Here is a 26270-nt window from a genome sequence, read left to right as displayed (position 1 = left end):
TGCTATGTTCCTACTATTCATTAAGGGCAGTTTGATTCAAGTTATGACAGACAAAATGACAGCCATGTTATAAACAGGCAGGGAGGAGCATGACCAATCCCTGTATGTCAGGAAGCAGCTTGACTGTGAAACTGGTGTATCTGTCACCAGATATCTCTCATTGTGATTCATCTCCTGGGTCTACAAAATACTTTAGCAGACTTGTTTTTGGTCAGAAAATCAAGGACTCGTGATTTACATCATCATCTGTGAATGGGGTAACCCAGCAATAGATCTGTTTGTGGTGGACAAGAACAGGATATATCTTATTTTCTGTTCCAGGGGAAGTCAGTATCCAGGATCCCTTTCAGATGTGTTTCTCATTCCTTAATTTGTAAATCTGATGTATGCTTTTCTTCCAACCCACCCTCTCCCCTCCTTTGCTCCCCCGTGCCCCCGATTCCCAGAGTACTCAAGGAGATTAGACAGCACATTGCCAGGTTCATTGTGATTGCTCCCACCTGACCAAGACATTTTTGAACATTTCTGGAGTTAGTGTTGTTGTTTATTTGTCCTCCAGAGACTCTACCCCTTCTGCCAGACTTGATAGCTCAAAACAAGGGAAATGTCCTGCACCCAAACCCAGTCTCCCTACATCTTTTGGCCTGACTGCTGTCTGAATGTCAGGCATAGAGAGATCATGTTCCTTGGATGTACAGAATATTTTAATCCATGATAGAAAGGACTCCACCAGACAGACCTACACTGCTAAATGGAAAAGATTTTCAATCAGATGTGAGCAAAGGCAGCTGCACCCTGCTGTCATTCAGATCCTATTGTTATTAGACTGCTTGCTCTCCCAAATTGACTCTGGTTTGGCTATTAGCTTGATTAGGTTGCATTTAGTAGTAATTTCTGCACATCAGTCACCTGTTGAAAACTTCACAGTGTTTTCCTGTCCTATTATGACAAAATTCTTAGAAAGTCTTCCTAAGGTTTTTCCACCAGAAAGAAACCTTCTCCCCCACTTTGGATCTTACCAGTGATTAAGGTGGTCCCCAATTGAATACAGAGCTTCCTGTTTCCTATTGCATTTATCTCTGAAGACCTCTTTTTTGGTTGCAATTACATCAGCCAGATGAATCAGGGATATATAAGCCCTCCTGGTGGATCCATCTCATATTATATTTCACCCAGATAAAGTGTCATTCAAAACCCATTCCATATTCCTGCCCAAAGTAGTTACAGACTTCAATATAAATCATATAATCCACTTTCTGTCATTTTTTCCTAAATAATACCCTAGTAAGGGAGAAGCTAGGATGCATATTCTAGATGTTCAAAGAGCCTTTGCCTTCTGTTTACAAAGGATGAAACCTTTCATGGCTTCCCTGAGATGATTTGTGGCATCTGCTGGAAGAACAAAGGGTCAGCTACTGTCAGCTAAAGGTTACCTAGATGGATTTTGGGTTGCATTAAGGCTTGTTTTGACAGAGCTTGTCTAGATCCTCCAGTTCAGACTAGGGAGCATTCTATTAGAGCTTTGCTTCCTTGCAAAGTGTAACCATTTCAGACATCTGCAAGACAGCCACTTGGGGTTTACAAAACACTACATTTACATTTACAAAACACTTGTTCTCTGGAAAGGCATCAAGGTCCGATGCTTCTTTTGCAGATCTGTACTGCAATCCCTCTTTAACTATACTTATGAGAATTCACCTCCTTAGATCAGGTCACTGCTTGTGAGTCACCAAGAGTGGGATGGACATAAATATACAGGCAGGCACTCAAAGAAGGAGAAGTTGCTTACCGTACAATAACTGAAGTTCTTTGAGATGTGTTGTTCACATATATATTTTCCACAGTCCTTCCTTCTTTCCTACTACTATAGAGTCCTATAATATCTGGATTTTGTGGTGGCGAAGGAACTGAGTGGTGGTTGGGCCACTCCGTCCTTTATGTCGTCGATACAGGAGCACAAGGACACTCAGCGCATAACGGATACTGCTGACCAAAAGACTCTGATCTCAAGTGCCTGGGGCATGTGTGCACCAAGAGTCAAATATACAGAGAGAGCGAACACATTTTGAACAACTCCGGTTATTGTAGGATAAGAAACATTTCTATTTTCTGGGCCTCTTTCCCTTCCTATCCGTTTTCTGTCCTTTCTATTTAGACTGAAAGCTCTTTTGGGCAGGGACTGTTTTTACTGTATGTTTGCACAGTATCTAGTATAATGGGGTCTCTGTCTTGGCTGGAATTGCTAAGCTTTAATGTAATACAAATAAATAATAATTTTGTGTTCTGCTTATACATTATATAAAGTGTGAGGGTCAGTCTAATACATGCCCCTCTATATTTGATGAAAAGCAGAAAAAAATTAAGTTGGATTAAAATATTTAAATTATAGTATTTTGTGTGTTTTAGACTACCGTGTGTAATGCAAATATCTAGTTAGAATCAAAGTTTGAAATATAATGTAGAATTAATGTTTTGTTTCCATAGCAGTCCTTTCCAAAGAAACTCCCAATGTCTCAGTCAGTGCCTCAGATTTATATCCAGGTTAAGGAGTTTATCTATGCAAGCCTTAAATTTTCAGAGTCACTTCACCGCAGGTAAGCATTGATAATGCAGTATGTAGATTATCTTGGCATTTGCATGTTATGCTTATTTCCTAATTGGAAGATAATGAACTATACATATATTGTGATCAAATGTAGTGTGTGTGTATCAATTATGCATAATAGCTTTGCATGAAGAATAGTCTAAAATTTTAGTATCACGTTAGACAATATTTACTGGTTTGAATTGAGTGGAGGATTTCTTTGTTTAAAAAAGCATGCAGTAGTTGAAAAAAATAACCTGGAACTGGATATTTCAGCAAAAGCTCTTCATTTTGTTGATACAGATTGGTTTTGCTGGAATCTACAATATATTGTAGCTGTACAAATTTTACAGAGAGAGGGTCAGGGAGAATAGAAAACTCTTAGATAGAGTGCAAACAGAAAAGGGAAAATGACATACAGATGAATAGTTAAAGGAGAGGAGGACAGATGAAAATGTGATTAAATGCAAGCAAGTGTTCCTGAAGATTAGTAACAATTATATGCAAAAATCCGTTTAATTAACCTTGAGGGTTGCACAAAGTTAAGAAAATGTAAAAGTTAGCGTTCTAGTAGTAATGATGACTTGCCTATGTTGCATATACTGTTTGTTTTGTGGAATATATTTTACTATATAAACACTAATATGTCAAATTACACAATTTAAGCAAAAATACAGGAACAGAAAAGAGAACATACGTGTAATATGGGCAAGATAACATTTGCTCTTGCAATTTTTATGATGTTTTTTAATTGTCCAACTTTGACATAACATTTATGCAGGGTTTTTACATTTAATTTCCTAACTAATAAAGGAAAATAAAAATGAAAAAATCAGGAGCTAGTTGGCTTGCTGAGTATACTCTCTTTGCTGGCAAAGTTTGTAAGTTCCTTGCTTCCAACAGCTGTTTAACTTTGGAGATAACAAGTAATAATACAATTAAGTCAGCCATATTGCAGAATTGTTAAGTTGCACTGGCTTTACTAGGGACTTTCCTAGCAGAATTTTTACATTTTTTGACCCACAAGGTGAACAATCATGTAAAGCACATCTGTATTCAACAGTACACCTGCAGACTTTACAGAGTTTTCTATTGCACATTCTCACTGAATAATTTGATAATCATTTTGTTCTATATCAGTCCAGAATATTTGGATGTAGTTTTCCTGCCAAAAGACAGAGACAGAACAATTCAATCATTGTTTCCAAGATACTTCTGGTTCACCTTCACATCAGGAAAAGAGCGATAGCTTGTGGAATATTCTGAATTGGATAATTTTCAACAAATTGATTGAGTAAAATAACACTATGTCTCTGATTCACTAGAAGAGACCCAAATTTTTCATATGATGTCCCAAGAATTTCCTTTGGGCCATCTGAAATATCTTGGTTTTTCATTTAATAGAATCATAGAAATGTAGGACTGGAAGGGAACCTCAGGAAGTCATCTAGTCCACCCCACTTCTCAGTTGTTCAGTTGTTCTCCAGTGATGGGGATTTCACAGCCTCCCTAGGCAAACTGTTCCTGTATTTATTTATTCTTTCAGCTAGTAAGTTTTTCCTACTATCCAACCTAAATCTCCCTTGCTACAAACTAAGTCAATAACTTCTTGTCCAACCCGCAATAGATAGGGAGAACAATTGATCACCATCCTCTTTATAATATCCCTTAACATATTAATAGACTGTTATCATGTCCCCCCTCAGTCTTGTCTTCTCTAGATTAAACATGCCCAATTCTTTCAACCTTTCCTCATCGTTCATGTTTTCTAAACCTCTTATCATTCAAACCTCTCCTCTGGACCCTCTCTAGATTGTCCACATCTTTCTTAAAGTGTAGTGCCCAAAACTGGACACAATAGTTCAGCAGAGGCTTCATCAGTGCCGAGTACTGCAGTAAAATTGCCTCCTGTGTCTTACATACGACAGTCCTGTTAATACATCCCAGAATTACATTTTGTCTTTTTTGCAACGGCATCACACTATCGACTCATTCAATTTGTGATCCACTATAACCCCCAGATCATTTTCTGTAGCATTGGTGTGTTTTGTATTTGTACATTCAATGTTTCCTTTCTAACTGCGGTACTTTGCACTTGTCTTTGTTGAATTTCCTCTTATGGATTTCAGACAGTTCCCCAATTTATCAAGATCAATTTGAATTCTAATGTTATCCCTTCCCAGATTGGTGTCATCTGCAGATTTTATAAGCATACTTTCCTCTACATCATCCAAGTTATTAATGAAAATATTGATGAGTACTGGACCCAGGACCGATCTCTGTGGGATGCCACTTGACCTGTCCTTCACAGCGAACAATTGATAACTACTCCTTGAGAACAATCTGTCAACCAATTATGCATCCACCTTACAGTTATTTAATGTAACAGATAAAGTGCAAGAAGGGATGCTAGTTGGTGTCTGCTTCAGACCACAAAATCACACTAGAAAACAGGATGATCAGCTCTTAAAGCATCAATATGTAATGTGTAGGGAGATAAAACTACCCTATCATGCGGGACTTAAATCTGAGTGACATATGCCGGAGGTCTCATGTTGCCAGTACTGAAATGTCCTTGGAATTTCTGAATTATAGATAACAATTTCCTAAATGAAAAAATTTTGCATCCAACAGGGGACAATTCTATAATAGACCTTATTTTGATAGATGAAGAATTGATAACAGAACTAAAAGTTAGTGATAGCTTTGGTAAAAGTGATAATGGCTTGATTATATTTGTTATGTGCAAACAGAATAAAGTCCATACCTGTAATATATATACTCAGTGCTTTAAAAGGGCCAGTTTCATAAAGTTGAAAACAACTGTGAGCCAAATCAGTTGGGAGACAGAATTTAAGCAGAAAAATGTAAACAATAATTGGGAATTATTAAAGAATATGTTATTAGATGTCCCAAAAGCCACAGTTGAGAAAGATGGCAATACTGGTTAAAAAAACAAATCTGGCTTAGTGAGGAAGTGAAAGCAGCTATAACATATATATATATATATATATATATATATATATATATATATATATATATATTGTTTGTGTGTGTGTGTATATATAAAACAAGTGAAAGGAAGGGAAAGTTGATATTCACAAATATTAATCAGAAGGTAGGCACTGTAGATGATAAGGAAAACAAAAGGGCATAAGGAGAAATCTGTGGGCAGCAGAGCTGGGCTATGTTTACACTACGAGCTGCTAGTGTGCACATACTTGCATTAGCTCTGATCAAGCTAGCATGAATATGAATAGCAGTGTGGCCACTGTAGCACAGATAGCGACAGCAGAAGCATGGCTACGTCATGCTGAGTACATACTGACGGGTTTGTGCTTGGCACGGTTCAGCTGTGCTACTGCAGCCGCACTGCTGTTTATACTCATTGAGCAGTTAGCACAAGCGTGAGTACGTGAGCAGGGCAATCGCATCCCTAACTCATAGAGCAGCCATAGCCTTAGACAATAAGGAGTTTTTCAAGTACATTAGGAACAAAAGTAGCCCTAACAATGACTTTAGTCCATTACTATACGGAAATGATAGAATTGTCAATAAGAATGCAGGAAATGCAGAAGTGTTCAATAAATATTTCTGTATTTAGGAAAAAGCCTGATGTAGTCCTATCATATGATGATGAAATACTTTCCATTCCAACAGTACATAAGGAGGATGTTAAGCAGCAGCTATTAAAGCTAGACATTTTTAAATGAGCAGGTCCAGATAATTTGTATCTGAGAGTTTTAAAAGAGCTGGCCATAGAGCTGTCTGGACTTAATAATGATTTTTTCAATGAGTCTTGGAACACTGGAAAGTTTCAGAGGACTGGAAGAAAGCTAATATTGTGCTAATATTTAACTAAGGTAAACAGAGAGACCTGAGTAACTATAGGCTTGCCAGTCAGACATCGATTTGGGGAAATAAAATAATGGAACTGCTGATACAGGACTTGATTAATAAAGAATTAAGGGAGAATAGTATAATTAATGGCTGTCAATGTGGGTTTGTGGAAAACAGATCTAGTCAAACTAACTTGATATCTTTTTTTGATGAGGTTACAAATTGGTTGTTAAGATAATTGTTTTGATGGAATATACTTAGATTTCTGTAAGGCTTTTCACTTGGTACTACACAACATTTTGATTAAGAAACTAGAATAATACAAACTGAACATGAGCACATGTTCAGAAGATTAAACACTGTCTAAATGATAAATTTCAAAATATATGTGTTAACAGGGAATCATCATTGAGTAGTGTGTTTCTAGTGGGGTCCTGCAGGGACTGACTGGTTCCTGGCCTTACACTATTTAATATTTTTATCAGTGACCTAGAAGAAAACATAAAATCATCACTGATAAAGTTTGCAGATGACGCAAAGATTGGGGGAATGGCAAATAATGAAGAGGACAAGTCAGTGATAGAGATCTGGATCTTTTGGGAATCTGGGAACCAGCAAACAATATGCATTTTAATGCAAGCACATGTAAAGTCATACATCGAGGAACAAAGAATATAGGCCATACTATGGGATGGTGGACTCTATCTTGGGAAGCAGCGACTCTGAAAAGGACTTGGGGGTCCTGATGGATAATCTGACAAACATGAGCTCCCAGTGTGATGCTGTGGCAAAATGTTTAATGCTGTCCTTGGATGTGTAAACATAGAAGTATCGAATAGGAGTAGGGAGATTATGTCAACCTCTGTATTTGGCACTACTGTGACCACCACTGGCATACATTACTGTGGGCTAGTTCTGGTGTCCATAGTTCATGAAGGGGGATGGTAAAGTGGAGCGGGTTCAGGGAAAAGCCATCAGAATGATTAAAAGACTGGGAAAAGCATGCCTTATAGTGATAGATTCAGAGAGCTCAATTAGGGAAGGTCTGAAGAGATGGTTAAGGGTTGACTTGGTCGGTGTATAAATACCTACATGAGAAACAGAAACTTCATAATAAAGGGCTCTTCAATCTATCTGACAAAGATATAACAAGATCCAGTGGCAGGAAGCTAATTTTTGAAAAATTCAAACTAGAAACAAGGTGCACATTTTTAATAGTGAGGGAAATTAACCACTAAAACAACTTACTAAGGTTTGTGATGGCTTCTCCATCACTGGAAATTCTAAAATCAAGATTGACCATATTTCTAAAGTTTTTCTCTAGTTCAAACAGGAATTAATTCATGGAAGTCATATGGCCTGTTTTATACAGGAGGTCAGACTAGATGAACACAGTGGTCTCTTCTGGTTTCTGAGTAGATGCTGTGGGTGTAGCTAGTTGCCTGTTTGACGTTCAGGAACAAATTTTTAATTCCATGAGCCAATTGACAGAGGACCAGGGAGCTTTTTGCCTTCCTCACAGCACCTTCAAGCCTGTAATCCAAAACTGGATGTCCTATGAATGATAGTGAGAGCCACATTTAGCCCATTTTAGTCATGCCCAAATACGATACTGGATGCTATAATTTCCATGTCCAGCATTTGAAAATTCAACTCAACTCTTGAATCGCTCCATCATACATAATGTTGTTGCTTTGCAACAGAGTCTTGGAACAAGGTTCTTGAAAAGTTGAAAACACACTAAAAACAAGCGGAGACTGTGCATGTAGTGTGTAGGGCGGGGGACGCCATGGAATTAAGGGAGTCACTAAAACTCAAAGGCTACCTATTACCTGGAAAATCACTGTTTACATGATTTGTTTTGCTGGGGGTTGGGTGAAATCTTGTTGAAGGTGGTGGGTGCAACAGCCCTTCATTCATGATTAGTGTAAGAAGCCATTAAACTCCCTTTGAAGTAACATAGTTAAAACAATAGGAGCACCTTCAAGCCACAGTGGGTTGAGTGAAACACGTTTAGTACCTTACTGAGGTAACGAAGTGGAGTTGTTAATTTGTTGCAACTTGCAGCCTATTTCCAGTGCAGATAAGAGAATAAAATGAATCATTCCCAGAGGTAAAAGACTTGGGCTTTTGGTGCTGAGTCTCGGGCTCCTGTGATAGGGTGAGACCTTGTGGCCCTTGCAGGCTGAGGTCTCCCCCTGCTGCACCCTCTGTCCCCCTCACAGGGGGAGGTTTCTAGGACTCAGAGAGAGCTGAGTCCTGTGGGATAGGCTGAGGAGAGCCTATATATGGTAAGGAGACCTGTTACCTCAGCTCTGGAACCAATTCAATGCCTGGTATAGGAGAGTATGGGTCAAGGAGGGTAGCCCTGGTATAGGAGAGTATGGGTCACGGAGGGTAGCCCTGATATAGGAGAGTATGGGTCATGGGACCCTCCCCTGTGTTAGAATTTAATAAAAGTTGCACCCTGTCACTTAATTTCATGCATGTCTGTCCTCACTTTGTCATTGTGTCCACATCAACATGACGCATACTGTAAAATAGCATACTCATATCCTTATCTATATCTTTCTTCTATATACTGCCTTGAGTGCATGGGAATGGACTAGAAGACCTCTCGAGGTCCCTTCCAGTTCTACAGTTCCACGATTCTATGATTCTTCCACCTTACCTGATGTTTATTTTCTGTCGTTCTGCCTTTGTCTTAGTTAATGTGGACTGTGAGCGCTTCGGGGAAAGGAATATCTTTACTTCCTATTCAAAGCACTATGCACACTAATGGTGCAATATGGAAGTATAAAATAATAATGTGGTCTCCTATCCCTACGTTGGACTAGAATTTTTGAATGTATATCAAATTGTTCTTCCTTTGAAGATTCTCTTTGAAGTCACTTGGAGAGAGAGAGTTTCTGATAAAACTAAACTAAATATAAACTAAAGAGAAACCTCTGCAAAATGACTTTCTTCAGTGGAAAATATTTCAACACTTCCATTCTCCCCCCTGCCATCCATCCGCCATCCCCAGAATAACCCAGCTTGGTTTTAATTACATAAAATAACATTTGTAGATTAGTCTTGAAGGCTCAAATTTGCTATTCACAGCTGGTCATCCACTTCTGCACTGTTAACAAATGTAAATGACTCTCCTTTCACACATTCTTAATTGATACTGTTTATAATTTACACATACTAATGAGTGCCTGTTGACCCCCATATCTAAACAGTGACTCATTAAACACACAAATTACTCTTTCCTAACTGGTGTGTTACCTCCAAGAGCTAAAAATAAGAGATTTTTGCATTGGTGTTGAAATTCAGTTAGTGGTACTAGGTAATTAGGTAAGGGAATGGGGTGTTTTGTGAGAGAGCTCATGGAGCACTCTTTTTTTTTTAATTCAAATCAAAACTGTTTTCTTGTCATGCCAATTTTTATAAGCATTACCAAATTGTAAACTGACACACACTCTGGGTATCTGTCAAATGGATACTGTTTGCAGTGTTGTAACTGTATTGGTTCCAGACTATGAGAGAGACAACATGGATGAGGTAATATCTTATAAAAGTTTGTCTCTTCCACCAACAGAAGTTGGTCCAATAAAAGATATTACCTCTCCCACTTTGTCTGTCTGAGGGGTGTTGCCTTTCTTTCTGTTCCACAAGTTTGGAGTGTGTGTATATATCTGTATGTACAGATGCATGTGCGTGTATATATATACTGAATACGCTTTTTGTGAAATACCAGGATTTTGTCTTTTTTCAAGTTGACCTCTAAGTCCTTTGTATTGTTGCAGTATGTTTTTAGTAAATATATTAATTATTTTGGGAACTGTACTGAGGGGGTACAAAGGCAGTATAGCCAGATCATCAGCCTGTAAGCCTGAGTGTCAGAGTATGTACATACTGACGGTGGCAAATTCGCCGCCGTCAGATCGATCTATCTGGATCCGCAGTAAAGATCCGCTCAATCGATCTGGAAGTCGATTCAATTAAACCACCTCCTCAAAAGGCATAGTGCTGCGTCAATGGGAATGCATTTCCCGTCGGCGCAGCACAGTGGAGATTAGGAAGTCGATGGGAATTACGCACGCTACTCTGCGTAGCTTGCCTAATTCGTATTGACTGCTACCGAATTTCCCGGTATGTGTGTACTAAGCTTCATTTACTTGGAACACTGGGTTTGGGGACTTTGTTCCCCTACTGTTCATAGTTCATTGATGAGTATATTAAAAAAGTTAGGGCTCAGGTTAGGTTACATCTCTACAATGAGTGGAACTGGGACTCTAAGTCTTCCTTGAATTACCATTCCCCAACTCAAAACTGAGGAAAAATTGTCTTAATTTCAAGGTATAATTATAGGTATAATCACGGTTGTTATAGCAAGTTATAATGACTGTTGTTATATCAACACCTCTTTATACAATATAAAGACATGGATTCCAAGAATGTTGTTATAGGAGACAAGTGTGTTCAGGTGGTGATTTATTTATTAAAGACATGGTTTTGCTTTTAAGTGTTTTGCCTGGTGTATTTCTTAAGATTAGTGTAGATATATTGTACAAATTTAATCAGAAAATGGCAACTGCAGTTTTCTGGAGATGTAAAATTTGCAGTAGCTCAGCAATTTAAGACCACTGTTAATTTTTTTCCCATTCACATTTGATATGTTGCAAAATAAGTATTTAAAGCTGTCTTGAAGTTCAGCCACAGGTTATTGCCAGTTGGAAGAATTTGCTTGAAATCAAAGATGGAAAATCTATGTGTCTAATTAGAGATGAAATACTCAGATTTGGGAAGAGGGTGCTGGCTAATTCGTTTGTAGTTTCTGAGCTTGAATTCTAGAAACTCTTCATATTTAATTTTACTGACTTTGATGTAATAAATAGATATTAAAATTCAATTTTTCTCTTTCAGACAAATGTAAAGTTTTGTAATTTTTTATTTTTATGCTCTTTTATAATAACTCTTACAGAGTATGGCCATAAAAGGATGAAATGGATCACCTTCAAATTATTATTTGCATTTTGAAATTATATATTCTATTAAGAATTTCTAAACCTAAGATATGAGACTTATATATTTCTAAAAAAACTCCTGGGGGAAGAGAGGATATTTAACTTGCAGTGCAATTTTGAGCAACACAAGTTAGTAAATAGAAAATATTCCTTTGTCTGTCCTAATTGCGTGTGCTACAGTTCATATTTCCATCTATTATTTAAAAATAAAGCACATTACCTGAACCTAAATAAATAAGGTTTAGAATATATGAAGTACGTACAGCAATAAAAAAGTGTGGGTATTATTAAACAAAGTAGAAAACCAACAACCAAAACTTAATGTAATTTTTTTCTTTTTTAATATTTAGTTTCATTTCCTACAGTTTATTTTCATAGAGACTATTACCATAATTGTGACAGGCTTCATTATTACTGTGGATTAATTTGTATTACAGTAATGTCCCAAGGTCAAAAACAAGCTTGAGAGGCCTATAATGCTACACTTTTTACAACACATAGTTACAGACAGTCCTTGCCTTGAAAAGTTTATATATTAAGTTGATGAAGTGTGGTAGAGAAAACAATAGCATAGAGAGGTGAAATGCAGTTATACAACAGGTCAGTGGCAGATCCAGGAACAGAACCTGTGTCACCTGACTCTTAGTCTAGTGCTATATCTGGTGGAACAATCATCATTTTCATACTAAATAATTATAAAATTAATATTTTAAAGCTTATTAAGAGTCAGACATAAAATATTGTGGAAATATTGTGGACTATAATAGTTCTAGCTTTTTCTGCAATGTTACATAAGCAGTCTGCAAAGTTTTCAGGAAAAGGACACTCAAAATAGAATGGAAAAAATCCATAATTTGGAAAAATTCACTGGGTCTGTGAGAGGTTTAAAAATTAAGGAAAGTGATTAACGTTTAAAATATGCAGTGACTGGCCTGCAAATCAGGGGTGTCCAAAATATGGCTGTAGCTTGAATCCAGACCTTGAAATTTTCTAATCCAGTTTGCTGACTACTGAATATTTCAGTTTATAGCTGCTCCCTGATAAATTACAAATAATAATTGCTAGTTTTTATATATCACTTTTAAATTGTTAACTCTCAAAGCATTTGACAGAGAAGGTCAGTATCATTATTTTACATGCCCTTTAATTCTTTTGGGCCTCCTTTATCTTCCCCTGCAACAGTGAATTGTCACCATTAGAAAAAACATTTCTTCTGACTGAATATGAGAGAGCTATTTCCCGGACAATCCTCAGGGTTGAGCAGTAGTATTGCCAAATATATTCTAGGAACTTGGGCAATGATTTACAAAGGAGCATAGGGAATGAAGTGTCCATCTCCAATTGATGTTCATTGGGAATTGGGTGCCTAACTCTGTTGGGCTTCCTTGAGAATCCCGGCCTTGAATATTAATTTTTAAAGTAAAATGAAGCTGAGAGTGATCCCCGGAAATGATTCAGGATGTGTAGATTGGAAAGCAACTTACTCTGAGCAATCAATAATTTTTAGTCCATTACTTAAATGTGTTTTGCACCCATGTTATTTCTTCTGCTCTGTCAAACAATATTGGGTTTAATTAACAGTTTGACCAAGTATCGATCAAGTAAATCAATCCAAATTAGTTTCCATCAGACTCCAACTCATATTAAAAACCCATCAGAGTAGCACTGTATCTAAAATACTCCATAGAGTATATCAGGGTAAAAATTTTGGTTGGAGAAGACCACAGAGTTCATTCTTGGGATACAAAACCTAGGTGCTAAGAATGCAAATTTCTGAGTAGGGCATCTAGATTAAGAAAAGGATATTGAGTGCACAATATTGAGAGAAATTGAAGAGGCAGCAAAATTTAAAAAAATAACCCACATAGAAACCAGTCAAGCAGGGTGGATGGATTTAAATCAAGGCGATTTAAATAATTTATTTAAATCACGAAGAGAAAATCATTGATTTAAATCAAGTTTCCCACTGATACATCTTCACATATTTCTTAAACAATGGTGCAAATCTGATCACTAAAACATGTTAATTTACAACTCAATACTACATTTTACAACATCTAGGAAGGTATATTTTGTGTAATTTTTTAGGTCACTTGATTTTTATTAATTTAGGAAATAGTACATAATACTCATTACCTGTTGTCAAGCTGCAGATGCAGCAGCAGTACATTAGGAACGGTAAGAACTAAATCACACACACAAACACAATAGCACTTATATTTTATGAAACTAAATCTTAAATGTTACATACATATTTCACATTTCCAATTGCAGCAGTATTGGCTGACAGCTGTCCTTAAACTCTTTTAAATTTTTTTAATTTTCATATATTATGAACTCTAACAGACAAGTCACCACAACACTAAATGTACACTGTCCTTAAAACTTCTACAACTAGCTCTCATCTTCCCCACTCCCACTATCATTCTTATTCATAGACTGAAACAGAAATATGAGTTTTCCTGCTTTTTCAACTCCCAGTTGATTTCTTAGCTTTGAGTGAATAATACCAAACGATGAAAATATTCTCTCTCTGCCTGCAGAGGAAGCTACTGCTGTGAAAAGTTGGCTTAGCAACTGAAGGAACTCTGTTTCAAGGTGCCTGGCTAATGATTTCCACCAATTCAGGGGAGTGACTTTGTTCAAAACATCATCAGTAAACATGTACTGTTTAAATGGTTCCGCTCCAGCCCTGAAATTTATTATGACTGTCATAACTGAGGAGTGATTTTGAGACGCCCAGGCCATGATAGCATCATCTTCTTCAGAAGTTAGGCATCTACCTTTATATCTGGGGTTGAGAATGTTCGCAAGAAAATGAGGTGGAATTAGTGCTTGATCCATTCGCTGCTTTATTGCCTGCGGTTTAACTTTCTGGTGAGATTTCTTTCTTGAATGTCTCTTGAAGTGTCTTCCAAATTTCGACAGCATTAGCAATGCAGCAACAATTTCTCTGAAGTTTGTTTAAGGCTATGGATATAGGCTTCAGTATACTGAGCAGGTCCTCTACATTCCTCTTTAATCCAATGTTAGATACCTTGGATGAGATACTTCCATCTATTGTATCATGGTTTTCTTCACAAAGTTTTATGAGAACAGGCCAGTTCTTAAAAAATTATTCAAAACAATCAACCACAGAATTCCGTCGAACATCTTGAAGGAGAATTAGTTTGGATCCTCCTGCTCTCCTCAATGACGCTGAAGCAAAATGGTTGTTAACGGAAGTATTTTGTGACTTCAGCAACATTTTCTTTTATTCCTGGAGAAGACGTACTTACGTCTTTGGCTAAAAGATGCATTAAATGGGCACTGCAGCCATATGTTGTTAAGGAGCATCCTTCTGTTTCTTCTTCTAAGTATCTTCTCATCTTTGCCACGTTTGCAGCATTGTCTGTGACAAAACTGCGCACGTGACAGTTGAAATTTTGATCACAGTTTATTAGCTTTCACTGCCACTTCTTTTAAATATTCTGTTGTGGGCATTTCCCGATTTATCTATTGTTTCTGAAAAAATAAAAAAAATCCGATTTAAATTTTAAAAAATCCAATTTTTTTTTTTTTTTTTTTTAATCATTGATTTTTATCCACCCTGCAGTCAAGTTACACAATGTGACAAAATTTAAAGAAGCAATTTCCCAAGATTTTAATTGGTTGCACTTGGGATAACTAGTTCTTAGAGGACACAAAAGAGAGTGACAGTTTTCTTGGCTTAGTCTTAAAGTAATAGTGTTTTATAACAATGTTGATTCCAGGATATGAGAGAGCCAAACTAGGTGAGGTTAATATCTCTTCCTGGATCAACTTCTGGCAGGACCTCTAGGTAGGTTTCCTGATTTTTTCTTCCAGTGTGTGTGAGCATTTCTTGTTTGAGGTGATCTTTTCTGGAGTATGTAAGGTGTAGGAGATGGTTCCTCAGGAGTTGGTCCAATAAAAGATATTACCTCAACTACTTTGTTTGTCTCTTAAAGTAACACACAGGAGTTAATTCAAGAAATTAATAAGAATGAGTCACTGAGTAATAGTGACTACAGTATAGACAACATCCTATGGGGGAGATAAGGTACCAGAAACTTATACAGTGACACTAAACTTTTAGAAAGGATAATATCTGTAAAGGGGGGGAGGGGTGCCTAGTCAAGCATGGATGCTACTTAAGAAAACAGTAACAGTCTCAGAAGACTGCATACATCTGACCAAACAGTGAGCCAGGAAGCAAAAAGTAAACCAATATGGCTAAATGGCAAGGCGTGGTTCTTTTACCCAAACAGCTCTTCAAAATTTGAAAAGCCAACCCAAGTGAATCCAATAAACAGGAGCATAAATTTCACTAGAGTGTATATAGGAGAGAAATTTGAAAGGCTTAAATGGATTTGAAAAGCAAATAGCCAAATATTTTAAAACAAACCACAAGAAATTATTTAAGTATATCAGAAGCAAGAAGCCTGTGAAAGAATCAGTGGGTCTGCTGGATCACCTGGGGGTAAAGGGAGCAATTAAGGAAGATAGGATGTTACTAAAATCTAAATGATTTCTTTGCATCGGTCTTCACCATAGAGAATGTTAGGAGAATACATACCCCATGCCTGATTGTTTTTGATAATAAAGACATAATTCTTTCAGAAATTGACTTATCAGAAGAAGAGGTAGAACAAGTTGATTATTTAAAAAGCAACAAGTCATTAGGCACAGATGGTACAGATCTAAGAGTGCTAAGGAACTCAATTATGAAGTGGCTGAGCTGCTGGCAGAAATATGCAACCCCTCATTAAAACAGCTACTATACTGGAGATTGGAGGGTAGCTATGTTGTACTTACTTTAAAATGGCTCAAGGGGTGATCCTTGGATTGATTTAAGCAATAACTAAAAATAGAATAATTAATATATGATGGAGTCTATCCAGCATGATTTCTGCAAAGAAAAATTGTCTCTCACTAATCTATTAGAATTCTTCAAATATGTCAATAATATTTGATAAAGGATAATTAGATTGACATAGATTAACAGCTTTAGACTTTCAAAAGGCTTTTGACAAGGTCCGTCGCAAGAGGCAACTAAAGAAACTAAGTAGTCAAGGGGTCAGAGGCAAAATATTGTCACAGATCAGAAACTGGCGAAGAGACACAAAACAGAGTAGGAAAAACACTCAATTTTCATCATGCCAAAGGTTAACACCAGCATGCCACAAGGTTTTGTATTGTGTCTGGTGTTCAATATACTTATTAATGATCCGGAAATGGGTACAAGCAGTGAGGTGGTACAATTTGCAGATGACATGGTTATTTAGATTAGTCAAAACTAGAGAAGACTGAGGAATTTGAAAGATTTAGGCAAGGTAGGTGATGGGCAACGTAATGGCAGATGAAATTCAGTGTTGATAAATACAAAGTAATGCACATTGAAGGGGAAAATGTGTATTACTCATACACCTCATAGGGTTCTAAATTAACTGTATCAACTCAGAAAAGGAATCTGGGCATCACTGTGGACAAATCTATAAAGATCTCTGCTCAGTGTGCAAGTGTAGTCAAAAAAGGAAGTATTCCATGAAATTTAAAGGTGGCAAGTTCAAAACTGATCAAAGGAAATATATTATACAGTATGTAGTTAGACAGTGACCACTCGTGGCCACCAGACATGGAAGCCAAGAATTTAGAAAAAATCAGGGAGGTATTGGTTGTTTATATGGATAACAAGAAGTAATAATAGTTAATGATAACAAAATTGTATTTCAGGGTTTAAGGTAATCTCTTACTTTTCGGGATTAGGATGAGGTCTTTGGGGGGGGAGCAGATTAGCCCATATCTGCCTACTGTAGGGTTTCTTGCATCTTCCTTTGAAGCATCCAGTGCTGACCTGTACCAGAGACAGGATACTGGACTTGGACCATGGGTCTGATCCAGTATGAAAGTTCCTATATTTCTGTTTTTAAACTGCTTAGCTGCTGGTGACACAGTGCTGGTAGTTAATGTGTTTCTGTTCATCTGGCACAATTTTCCTGGCCAGTCCTTAATTCCCATTATGGTGTTCCATGACCTGCCAGTATATGTAGTGGCTTTGCTTATAATCTTTTTATAGTGTTACATGTTAGAAGTAAGGGAATGTTGCATTCATTGCAGCAACAATTCTGGGGAGGAGGCACTACTCTGAAGCCAAAAAAAAAATAAAAAATTTTCTTTGTGATTGACTGGTAACAGAACTCTCAACCAGTCACTTCAGACTAGAGACAGGTTAATGTTCTGATCTCTGCAAAGCTTGATTCTATTGAAAAGGGTGTGAAAGGCATGCTTTTGTCCTTGCTGTGGATCAGAAGGGCACAGAAGAGTCACTTTAATTATACTGAAGCTGATTAAATTTCTTTAACTATTTAACCAAGTCAGTAGACAGATATTATTTCTGTAACATGTGTAGATGTTTCCTGTCTCCCACTTGCCTTCTGATCACCACGCATTACCTTGATGTGGCAGTGAGGGAGCCTCTAGACCAGGGATTCCCACAACACATTTTTTGGTGGCCTCAGGGCTGTTGCTCTTGCTGTTGGCCGCTCTGACGATTTTTCCTTAAATACTTAATTAACTTTAGGAAAATCAAATAAATATGCACATATGCATGTCCAAATCATTTTATTTTATTTATGTGGGTTTATTTGTTTGTAAACTCAATAATAAAAATATCATACAGTTGTCTCTATTCTTTACTGTACCTAAACAGATTAGAAACAAAAATAAGGTGTTCTGCATGTTTGTCTCTTGTTGTTGTTTCTTTTGCTTTTTTGGTTGCTTATTTTTTTAAGACTTGCTAGCTTGTAAGTCTGCTGATGTGAAAAGTGATATTTTTATGTTTGTTAATATCATTTTTCACAGAAGCAAACTTGCTACCTAACTGGGATGCAGTGAAAAGCAATGTTAATAAACATACAAATATCACTTTTCACAGCAGATTTACTCAGTCCCAGCAAGTTGAAGGACAAATTAAGCCCTTGATGGGGAGGTGGATAGGGAGGCAACAAGCGCCAGGGATGATGGATGGGGGGCTGGAGGAGGCAGTAGAGGCCAGGGGCGGTGCGGGGAGTGGCAAGCCCGGGACTGGAGCCTGAAGCCCTGTGGCTGGGGACCGGAGTCCACCATTGCACAGCCAGAGCCCCAGAGGTGGAGGAGGTAGTGGGGGCCAGAGGCAACAGGCAGGGAGCCCGGAGCTAGCACCTGCCACTGTGTGGCTGTGGTTGGAGCCCTGCGGCCGGAACCTGGAAGATGGAGCCTGTTGCCGCCTCGCTGAAGCCCGGGGCTGGAGGAGGCAGTGGGGGCCAGAGGCGATGGGGGGAGCCTGGGGCTCGGGGACAGAGCCTGAAGCCCCATGGCTGGAGGCTGCCACCCTCATCCCAAGGCTGAAGCTGGAAGCTCGAACCCTATGACCCCAGGAAGGTGGGGAGCTCACATCAGTTGCCTGTTCCTCTGGCGTTTCTGGCTCCAGAGGGCGGCAGGGCCCAACCCCTGCCCTTCCCCCCTCTCCCCCCAACAATCACTGCCGAGGAGGCAGTGGCCGCAAGAAAAGCCCCTGGTGGCCGCATTTGAGAAACACTGCACTCGATAGACTTCTTCACTTCCCCCAATGGCATTTTTATGGGGAGACTGATAGGTTACTAGTTAATGTGATTATATGGCCTGAACATCTGATACCACAAGATACTCAGATAACCCAATCAATGCCTTTCCCTAAGTAGCTGTGAAGCACTACTGGTGCAAGCTCAGAAATTCATACAGTGTAAGTGCAGTGAGTATTTGAGTAATTTTGATCCTGGATTTTAGTGATGGGATTTTCATGATATCCTTTAAATCCATCTAATTAAAAGGATATCATTCTGGGATATGTTGAATATTAAGCTGTGGCAGAGCCAGGAGTTGTTAAGGAGAAAATAACTAGGACAGGAGGAAAATAGTTGGGAAAGGAGGAAGGACCTGAAAGAATGGAATGACAGTAGATACAGGTTCCATTTAAATACACATCCAAACATGAATAGAGAAGGAAGTTGACCCAGGCAGCCATGAAGCAGAGATGAGGAAGAGTCAAAGACTGAAACTTAGAGCCACCATAGCAGAGAGGGCTAGTTAATGTTTGTAAGCCAGCTTGAAAATGAAAGTGCTAAGTATTTCAATTAAAGAATTGTAATTTTCAGTGTAGGTTTAACAGTATCCAAAACTTTGTTTTTCAGTTCTACAGAAATAGATGATATGCTTAGAAAATCTACAAATTTGCTGCTAACCAGAACTTTAAGCACTTGTTTACAAAATCTCACCAAGAAGCCACACATAGGTTTAACAGAGGTAAGTTATGAAATACATAGCCGAAGGATTTTTTTTATAAAGGACAATTACTGCTAAACATGTTCTCATAAATCCAACTATATTGTAATATTAAGCTTTAGATCTGATTAACAAATGTAGTAGTTTGCTTGGTTTTAAACTGCAAGAAACACTTTTATGTACAAATTCAAGAAATTAAAAAGAGGAAGATGTATAGATGTGTATTGCCCTATGAAAATGACAAAACTGTAAAATGTTGGGTCTAATGAAATATATATTTATATGTGGATGCATATTGAAGGAAAGGTTGCACTGAAGGAGTCCTATCTTTCACATAACTAGGGCCCTAACAAATTCACAGTCATGAAAAACACATCACTAATTTTAAAACCCCTGGACTGTGAAATTGACCAAAATGGACTGTGAATTTGGTAGGACTCTACACATGACACAGGAGTGCAAGGAATGAGTTAAGGGCTCCTGCCTCATTGATTGCACATGTTACACAGTGAATATTTTTTTGCTTTGTACAAATAGTAGAACATGGAGGAATTTCTTTCTTTATATTTTTAAAAAGAGGAAATTTCACACACACACACACACGCACACACAATTACAGCTGCAAAGTGAAGCAATCAGTTCAAGACATAAAAAGTTAAGGTCCCTACATCACCTGCCCCTCTTTTGTGTATGCATTGCAATAAAATACTTTATTACATGATCACATACTATTTTTTTCCACAAGACCCCAGCTTCATTCAGTGTATTGGACTGATAATGAGACAGGTTTGGAAAGTGAATTAGTGCATGTGTATGTGGCAAGTTAGTGTGCAGCAAGCCAGGGGGTGAATATACAGTGCATTGGCTTGCCGTGCGCTAATGTCCCATGTTGGGTGTACTCTAGGACTTTCACTCTGCTGCTGCAGTGAACACATGGGATGTTAGTGCACAGTAAGCTGGTGTGCTGTAGAGTCACGTCCAGACTTGCCAAGCAGTAACTCACTGTCTAGATGAGCTCTTAGTCTGGTGTCTCATGCAGTTATGTGCTGTGTTAGGGTAGCAGCAGGGGTCCACTGAAAGCTGATGAATGATATTGCAGTTAAAGGGAACTGGGCTGAGGCCATGAGATCTGGGTTCTAGTCCGTAGGTACTATGTTATCTTGGGCAAGGCACATATAATGTGCCTTAGTCGTACATCTGTAAAACAGGGTACGTCCTGAATTCTCAGGGATGATGTGAAGATAAAATCTTTATTGTTTTTGAGGTGCTTAGTTACTAAAATGAGTAAGGGCCATAGAAAAGCTTATAAAGAGAGAAGAATCCTCTATATTGTGCAGAGTTTGGCTGCCATCCAGTAAATGAGGCATGGGACCACACACTGTACAGTGATGATTTAAGAAATGTTGAACTGCTGTTTCATCCATTAAGCCCTGTCTGTTTTGTGTACTGAACAAGGAAATGGCTACGGCAGAAAAAGAGTATCTCATATAATAATATCAAGGCATAGTTTATACACAAAGGAGCAATCTTAATTTTGAAATTTCCTAACTTCTGAGTGCTTCACTTTGTGACCTTAACATTTCATGTAATACAGATATTTTTCTGGTATGGAATTATTAATTTGGCTATGGCGGTCTTTTTTAAATAGCAACACCCTTAAAATATAAAATGGAATTTCTTTTTAATGAATTGATGGCTGTAATATTTGTTTTTAAACTTTTGACTGTTTGCATTTATACTGTAGTATGACTTGTAAGCAGTATTTGCATTCTGACTTTAAAAATGGCAGTTATTCCGTTGTATCCTGTAGTATTGTAATTATCTACTAGTAACGCAGTGGCTGAAAGCAATAACTCTTTTAAAAAATCAGGTGATATTTGTTGATGGAAGGGCATTTTACTGGATTTTTGGTCTTTTGTAGCTGGTGCAGATCATCATAAACACAACACACCTGGAACAAGCTTGTAAATACCTTGAGGACTTCATAACTAACATTACAAATATTTCCCAAGAGACTGTTCACACTGCAAGACTTTATGGTCTTTCTACTTTTAAGGTATGTTATATGTCACCATTTAAATTATGAAGTTTAAAAATCTTTGCATTGAAATTATCATAAATTAACTGTAAAAAGAAAAAAAAAGGGTGGGGGGAGGTGTGCCCAGGAGGTTCTTACAATACTTTAATACTAACATTTTCCTAAATGTTGAGAATTAAAGATAAATGATCATTATTAACAATGAGTAGGTTAATGTCATTTTTCTTTTATGGCATTTTTAATATTATTAATAGAATATGAAAATGTGTTTGTATTTACATTGAAACGGTCAGAAACTCTTGCAGATAGTTCATGCCTTAGTCTTAGGATAACTTGAGGTTTTATTATTTACCACACCATAAACTTTAATAGATTGTACTTCCTATACTGTATGATGTTTAGTTTCAGAAACATAACAAACAAACAGGTTTGCTCTCTCTCTCTTGCTCTCTCTCTATATATATAATTACATTTTTACATATATTATTATGCTTGAATACTATTTTTCATTTTAAATGAAAATTCAGTAAAATCCGATTCTAAAAAGACAAATATATACAATACAATATATATATATTATATATATATAACTGTTTGCCTTTTTCTGCTATAATAGCAGTACTTCATAATATATTTCCAAGTGTTCTTACTTAGTAATGTCAGAGACAGAATTTAAAAAGTGAAACTGTTGAAATATAATTAAAACCCAAGAATGAAAACTTGAGTCTGATATAGCACTGCTAGAAAACACATTGTTTTGAAGGCTCTTATGCAACAGCAAGACAGAATGCGGAGCTTCACTTACAAATGGTTTATAAAGCAATAATACTTATATATTTGTCTTTTTAGAATCAGATTTTACTGAATTTTCATTTAAAATGAGAAATAGTATTCATGCATAATAATATATATAAAAATGTAATTATTTCTGGCTATATACCACCCCGTTTATTTATAACTATGTCAGTTGTCTAGAATTAAAAGGTTTGAGTCAATATAATTCATGCTATTCTAAGAGGGGGGGCAGGGAAGTAAAACTTGGGGGGGAGGGACTATGGGCAGGAAAGAATTGTTGATTGCTAAACTCTGATATTAGTTGATCATATGCATCTATCTGGCCTAATGGATAATTTCTAGGATTATAATCTTGTTTATTCATAGTTTAAATCATTATGAATAACATCTGTATGGTTATAGATGTCAGACTTGTAGCACAAAAAAGAGCTATATATAGAAGAAGGATAATTGTTTTTGTTATTATATGTATTATAGTGCCTAGAGGCCACCAGTCGAGGATCAGGGACCTATTGTCTGAAGCGCTGTACAAACATCATAAAAAAAATAGTTCCTGCCCAAAAGAATCCCGCTGTATTCAAGCTACTCTGCCAATTTTTATCCTCTGCTAAAATACTCATTTAATATGTGGGAATCCTGTAAATTTATCCATTATAGCTTCATATGTCCATATCTCTTTATTTTTGGTACTTTTACACTCAGAAATATATTTTTCCACAGTTTAATCTTTAAAATGTTCAATTAGACAAGAATTGCCAAACCAGATTAGATCAGAGTTCTGTCTAGTCAGATATCTTGCCTCTGACTGTGGTCGCTACCTGACAAATACTTTCTGGAATGTACGCAGTGGTCAGTTTATCGCACATGTTACTACAAAGTACACATATTAGCACTTGAAAAACACCTTTCCACCTGCTTTAAGATTCTACTTCACTTCCACTTGCATAATCTTAATTTAAAATTGCTACCTATATAAAGGATTCAATGGGTAAACCAAACTTTCAGGAATGTGGAAAGGAAACCCAAACAGTCACATTAGAGTCTATTGCTAAAATATCACCATTATTATTTTATCATCTGATAATGAAATATGCCATTATTTTGACATCACAACCATTGTGTATTGCATTACAATTTTGTATGTTACAAGGTAGACATCTGTGATTCCAAATGGAAACCATTCCTAAATTTACACTGAATTTGTTATTTCTGGTATCTGTCTATTTATCTATTGCATATAAAAAATTATGTTAAATTATTCAGGAAAAAATGCATGTGATCTTGTAATTAAATCATGTATCATAATGCATACGTACAAGGGAGCTGAATTAAGGTTGCATGGGCAACCTTAATTTTTGGGATTTTGTAACTTTTGAGTGCTTGAGTCACCTGCCCATTGTTACAAGGATGTCCATGGCAGAGTGGAAATTAAACCCAGGTCTCTGGAGTCCAAGTCCCCAACCTTCACTACAAAGCCATCCTTCCTCCTCAGTCATAAGTCAGATAGGTGCATGTGACTGACTACAAACCTAGTCACAATATGTGAGCAAGCTCCATTCTAGCTAAGTAATTCAAAATGTCCATGACTAAGAAAAATTACACCAGATTCTGGCCCCTGCTCAGACTGTATTGCACCACAGTGACACATATAAGCTAGAAAGATGGCTGAGCTGGCTACCTGGAGATTCCTCTAGAGTAAGGGGAATTCCCCTATGACATAAAACCAGTGTAGTGGTACTGTGCTGTAAACTTTTCTGGCCCTGGCATGGGAGCATTTTCAGAGGAAAGTTGACATGGCAGGAGTATCTTTGTGGTTTAATGGTCTTTGGCTGCCAAAAGGGTCCCTCGGACTGTGGGCAACTATGCATAAAATAGAGCAGATTTTGGCCTGAAAATAAGCTGAAATTACTTGGTTTACCTGCAGTGGTCAGGATCTTTACAAGGTTCAGGGGAAAGTTAACCCATAGGAATACAGCTGTCAGTCCTCATAACAATACTCACATAATAGATGTGGTCCTTGGAAGCAACTTGAAGGTGTCAAACACATAGGAGCCATACTTTTATTGGTATTGGGGTAGAAATCAGGTTGTCTCACAATAATTTGAATAAGAAGTTGAATGAACACAACATAGGCTTTGAGATGCTATTTCAATATGATCAGTTGCCTTGTGGTTTACACTTTTAATTTTTAGGTAAAATTACATTGCCTACTGGAATTTAAAATGAAACGATTTCTGTAGAATATGTAGACGTTATGAAGTGAGCTTATATTAATAATTAGCTTAGCCTTACAACAGTAAACATGTCAGGATATGAAAGTAATGTCTTTCCTTGGGAATTACATGATGATATTAATTAAAATGTCATGCTTTGGGTATATGTGCAATAATCCCATTATAGATCATCCACAATGAACTGTATCTTTGTAGGTATTGATGGGTTCATATTTGAGGAGAGACATACTGGAAGATTGTTTATGCCAAACATCTTTGAGGTTACACCTACCAATTTCTCTAACTTGATCATGCATGTTGGCGGTTATTTTATATTTGGTTTTTTTAATTTTTCTTTACGGTTTGTTCATGACAAAAGAGGAGATAATCACATTTAATGTATTTGAAAATATATGAAAATTTACGTATGTCTGTTTGTTGACCAGTCTTCCAAATTATAAAGATCTTTTCTCTCTAGAACTTTTAATAACCAAATAATATAAATTCTTCATAACACTGTTGAAGATGCAGAGATCTCCCCTACATTCAGAGTTACAATTCACAATAATGGAATGGAAAATCTTCCTAACTACTACTAGCCTTACGGTTAGCTATTTGTCAATTAAAGTAATAAAATTACAATTATCCATGCTTTAAATATGGAATCATTTATCTTACAATATCTTGATACGCTTGTATGGAAACTGTGAACTAACAGGTCAGAGGAAGTGCATCTAAAACTGCCAATGGGAAATCTTTGAAGAATCTCCAAAAAAACTAGAAGTTCTCCTTTGAGAAATGCCTATATGGATTCCCACTCTTGTGGATAAGTGCACCTCTTTTGGATCAGCTCCTGGAGAAACAGAAAAAGTAAGCAAAGTCTGTAGTAGCTGAGGTTCAGATGGAGTCCATACATTTTCTGCAAGCACCAGACGGTTCCTGTGATACTGCTTCCAGCTTAATGACCATGGCAGTTATGTATTAATCCTTTTGGATTTTTATGGCAGTTTTTTATGTCTATGAAGAGAAATGGAAAACATGGAGAGAGGTCCACAAGAGAAATGACTTTTCTCTGATTCTCTTATGACAGCTTGAATGGTGATAGAAAGAGCTGTGAAGTGAGAACTGTATCCGTGCTATTCCTATCATGTTTTGATTCTTTGGCAACAAGTATAGTTCTGAAATCCAATACTTAATACTTGCCTAATAAATTGTTGGCTATTGACGTAGAAGAGACTTCAATTTGAAAGCCATAAAGACTTTGGATATTTCTCACATTATGTTTAGTCAGGCTATAATTTGTAGTTTTATTCTGAAGAGTCATAGTGTGATGATGAATATCCTTGTTAGGATATATATTTTGAATAAATATCTCTTTATTTTTTGTACACCTGAGGGACTGTTTCCCAAAGCATAATAGGTTATCTTTGTGAAAGCAGAAGTCAAGGGCATGTTAAATTTTATGTGTGAGCAAATATTCTAAACACATC

General features: G+C 37.1%; 1 protein-coding gene across 10 annotated transcripts in view; it reads left to right on the top strand.

Moving 5' to 3' along the window:
• EXOC6 (exocyst complex component 6) overlaps window positions 1–26270 on the top strand; it is a 178581-nt gene that overhangs the window by 80086 nt on the left and 72225 nt on the right. For 8 of the 10 annotated variants that reach the window (XM_067552865.1, XM_067552864.1, XM_067552862.1 and 5 more), the window contains 3 exons: window positions 2485–2594; window positions 19644–19755; window positions 21656–21790. In XM_067552865.1, the coding sequence (XP_067408966.1) occupies window positions 2485–2594; window positions 19644–19755; window positions 21656–21790 (357 nt within the window). The remainder of the gene's footprint in view (window positions 1–2484; window positions 2595–19643; window positions 19756–21655; window positions 21791–26270) is intronic. The other 2 variants (XM_067552863.1, XM_067552868.1) reach the window with 1 other exon arrangement.

This window comes from Emydura macquarii, unplaced genomic scaffold, assembly GCF_026122565.2.
Source record: "Emydura macquarii macquarii isolate MOO-44397 ecotype Brisbane River unplaced genomic scaffold, CSIRO-AGI_Emac_v2 contig_1390, whole genome shotgun sequence".
In the NCBI taxonomy this organism is placed as follows: domain Eukaryota; kingdom Metazoa; phylum Chordata; order Testudines; family Chelidae; genus Emydura; species Emydura macquarii.
Note: the sequence above shows the minus strand (reverse complement) of the source record. Positions and strands in the feature narration are given on the sequence as shown.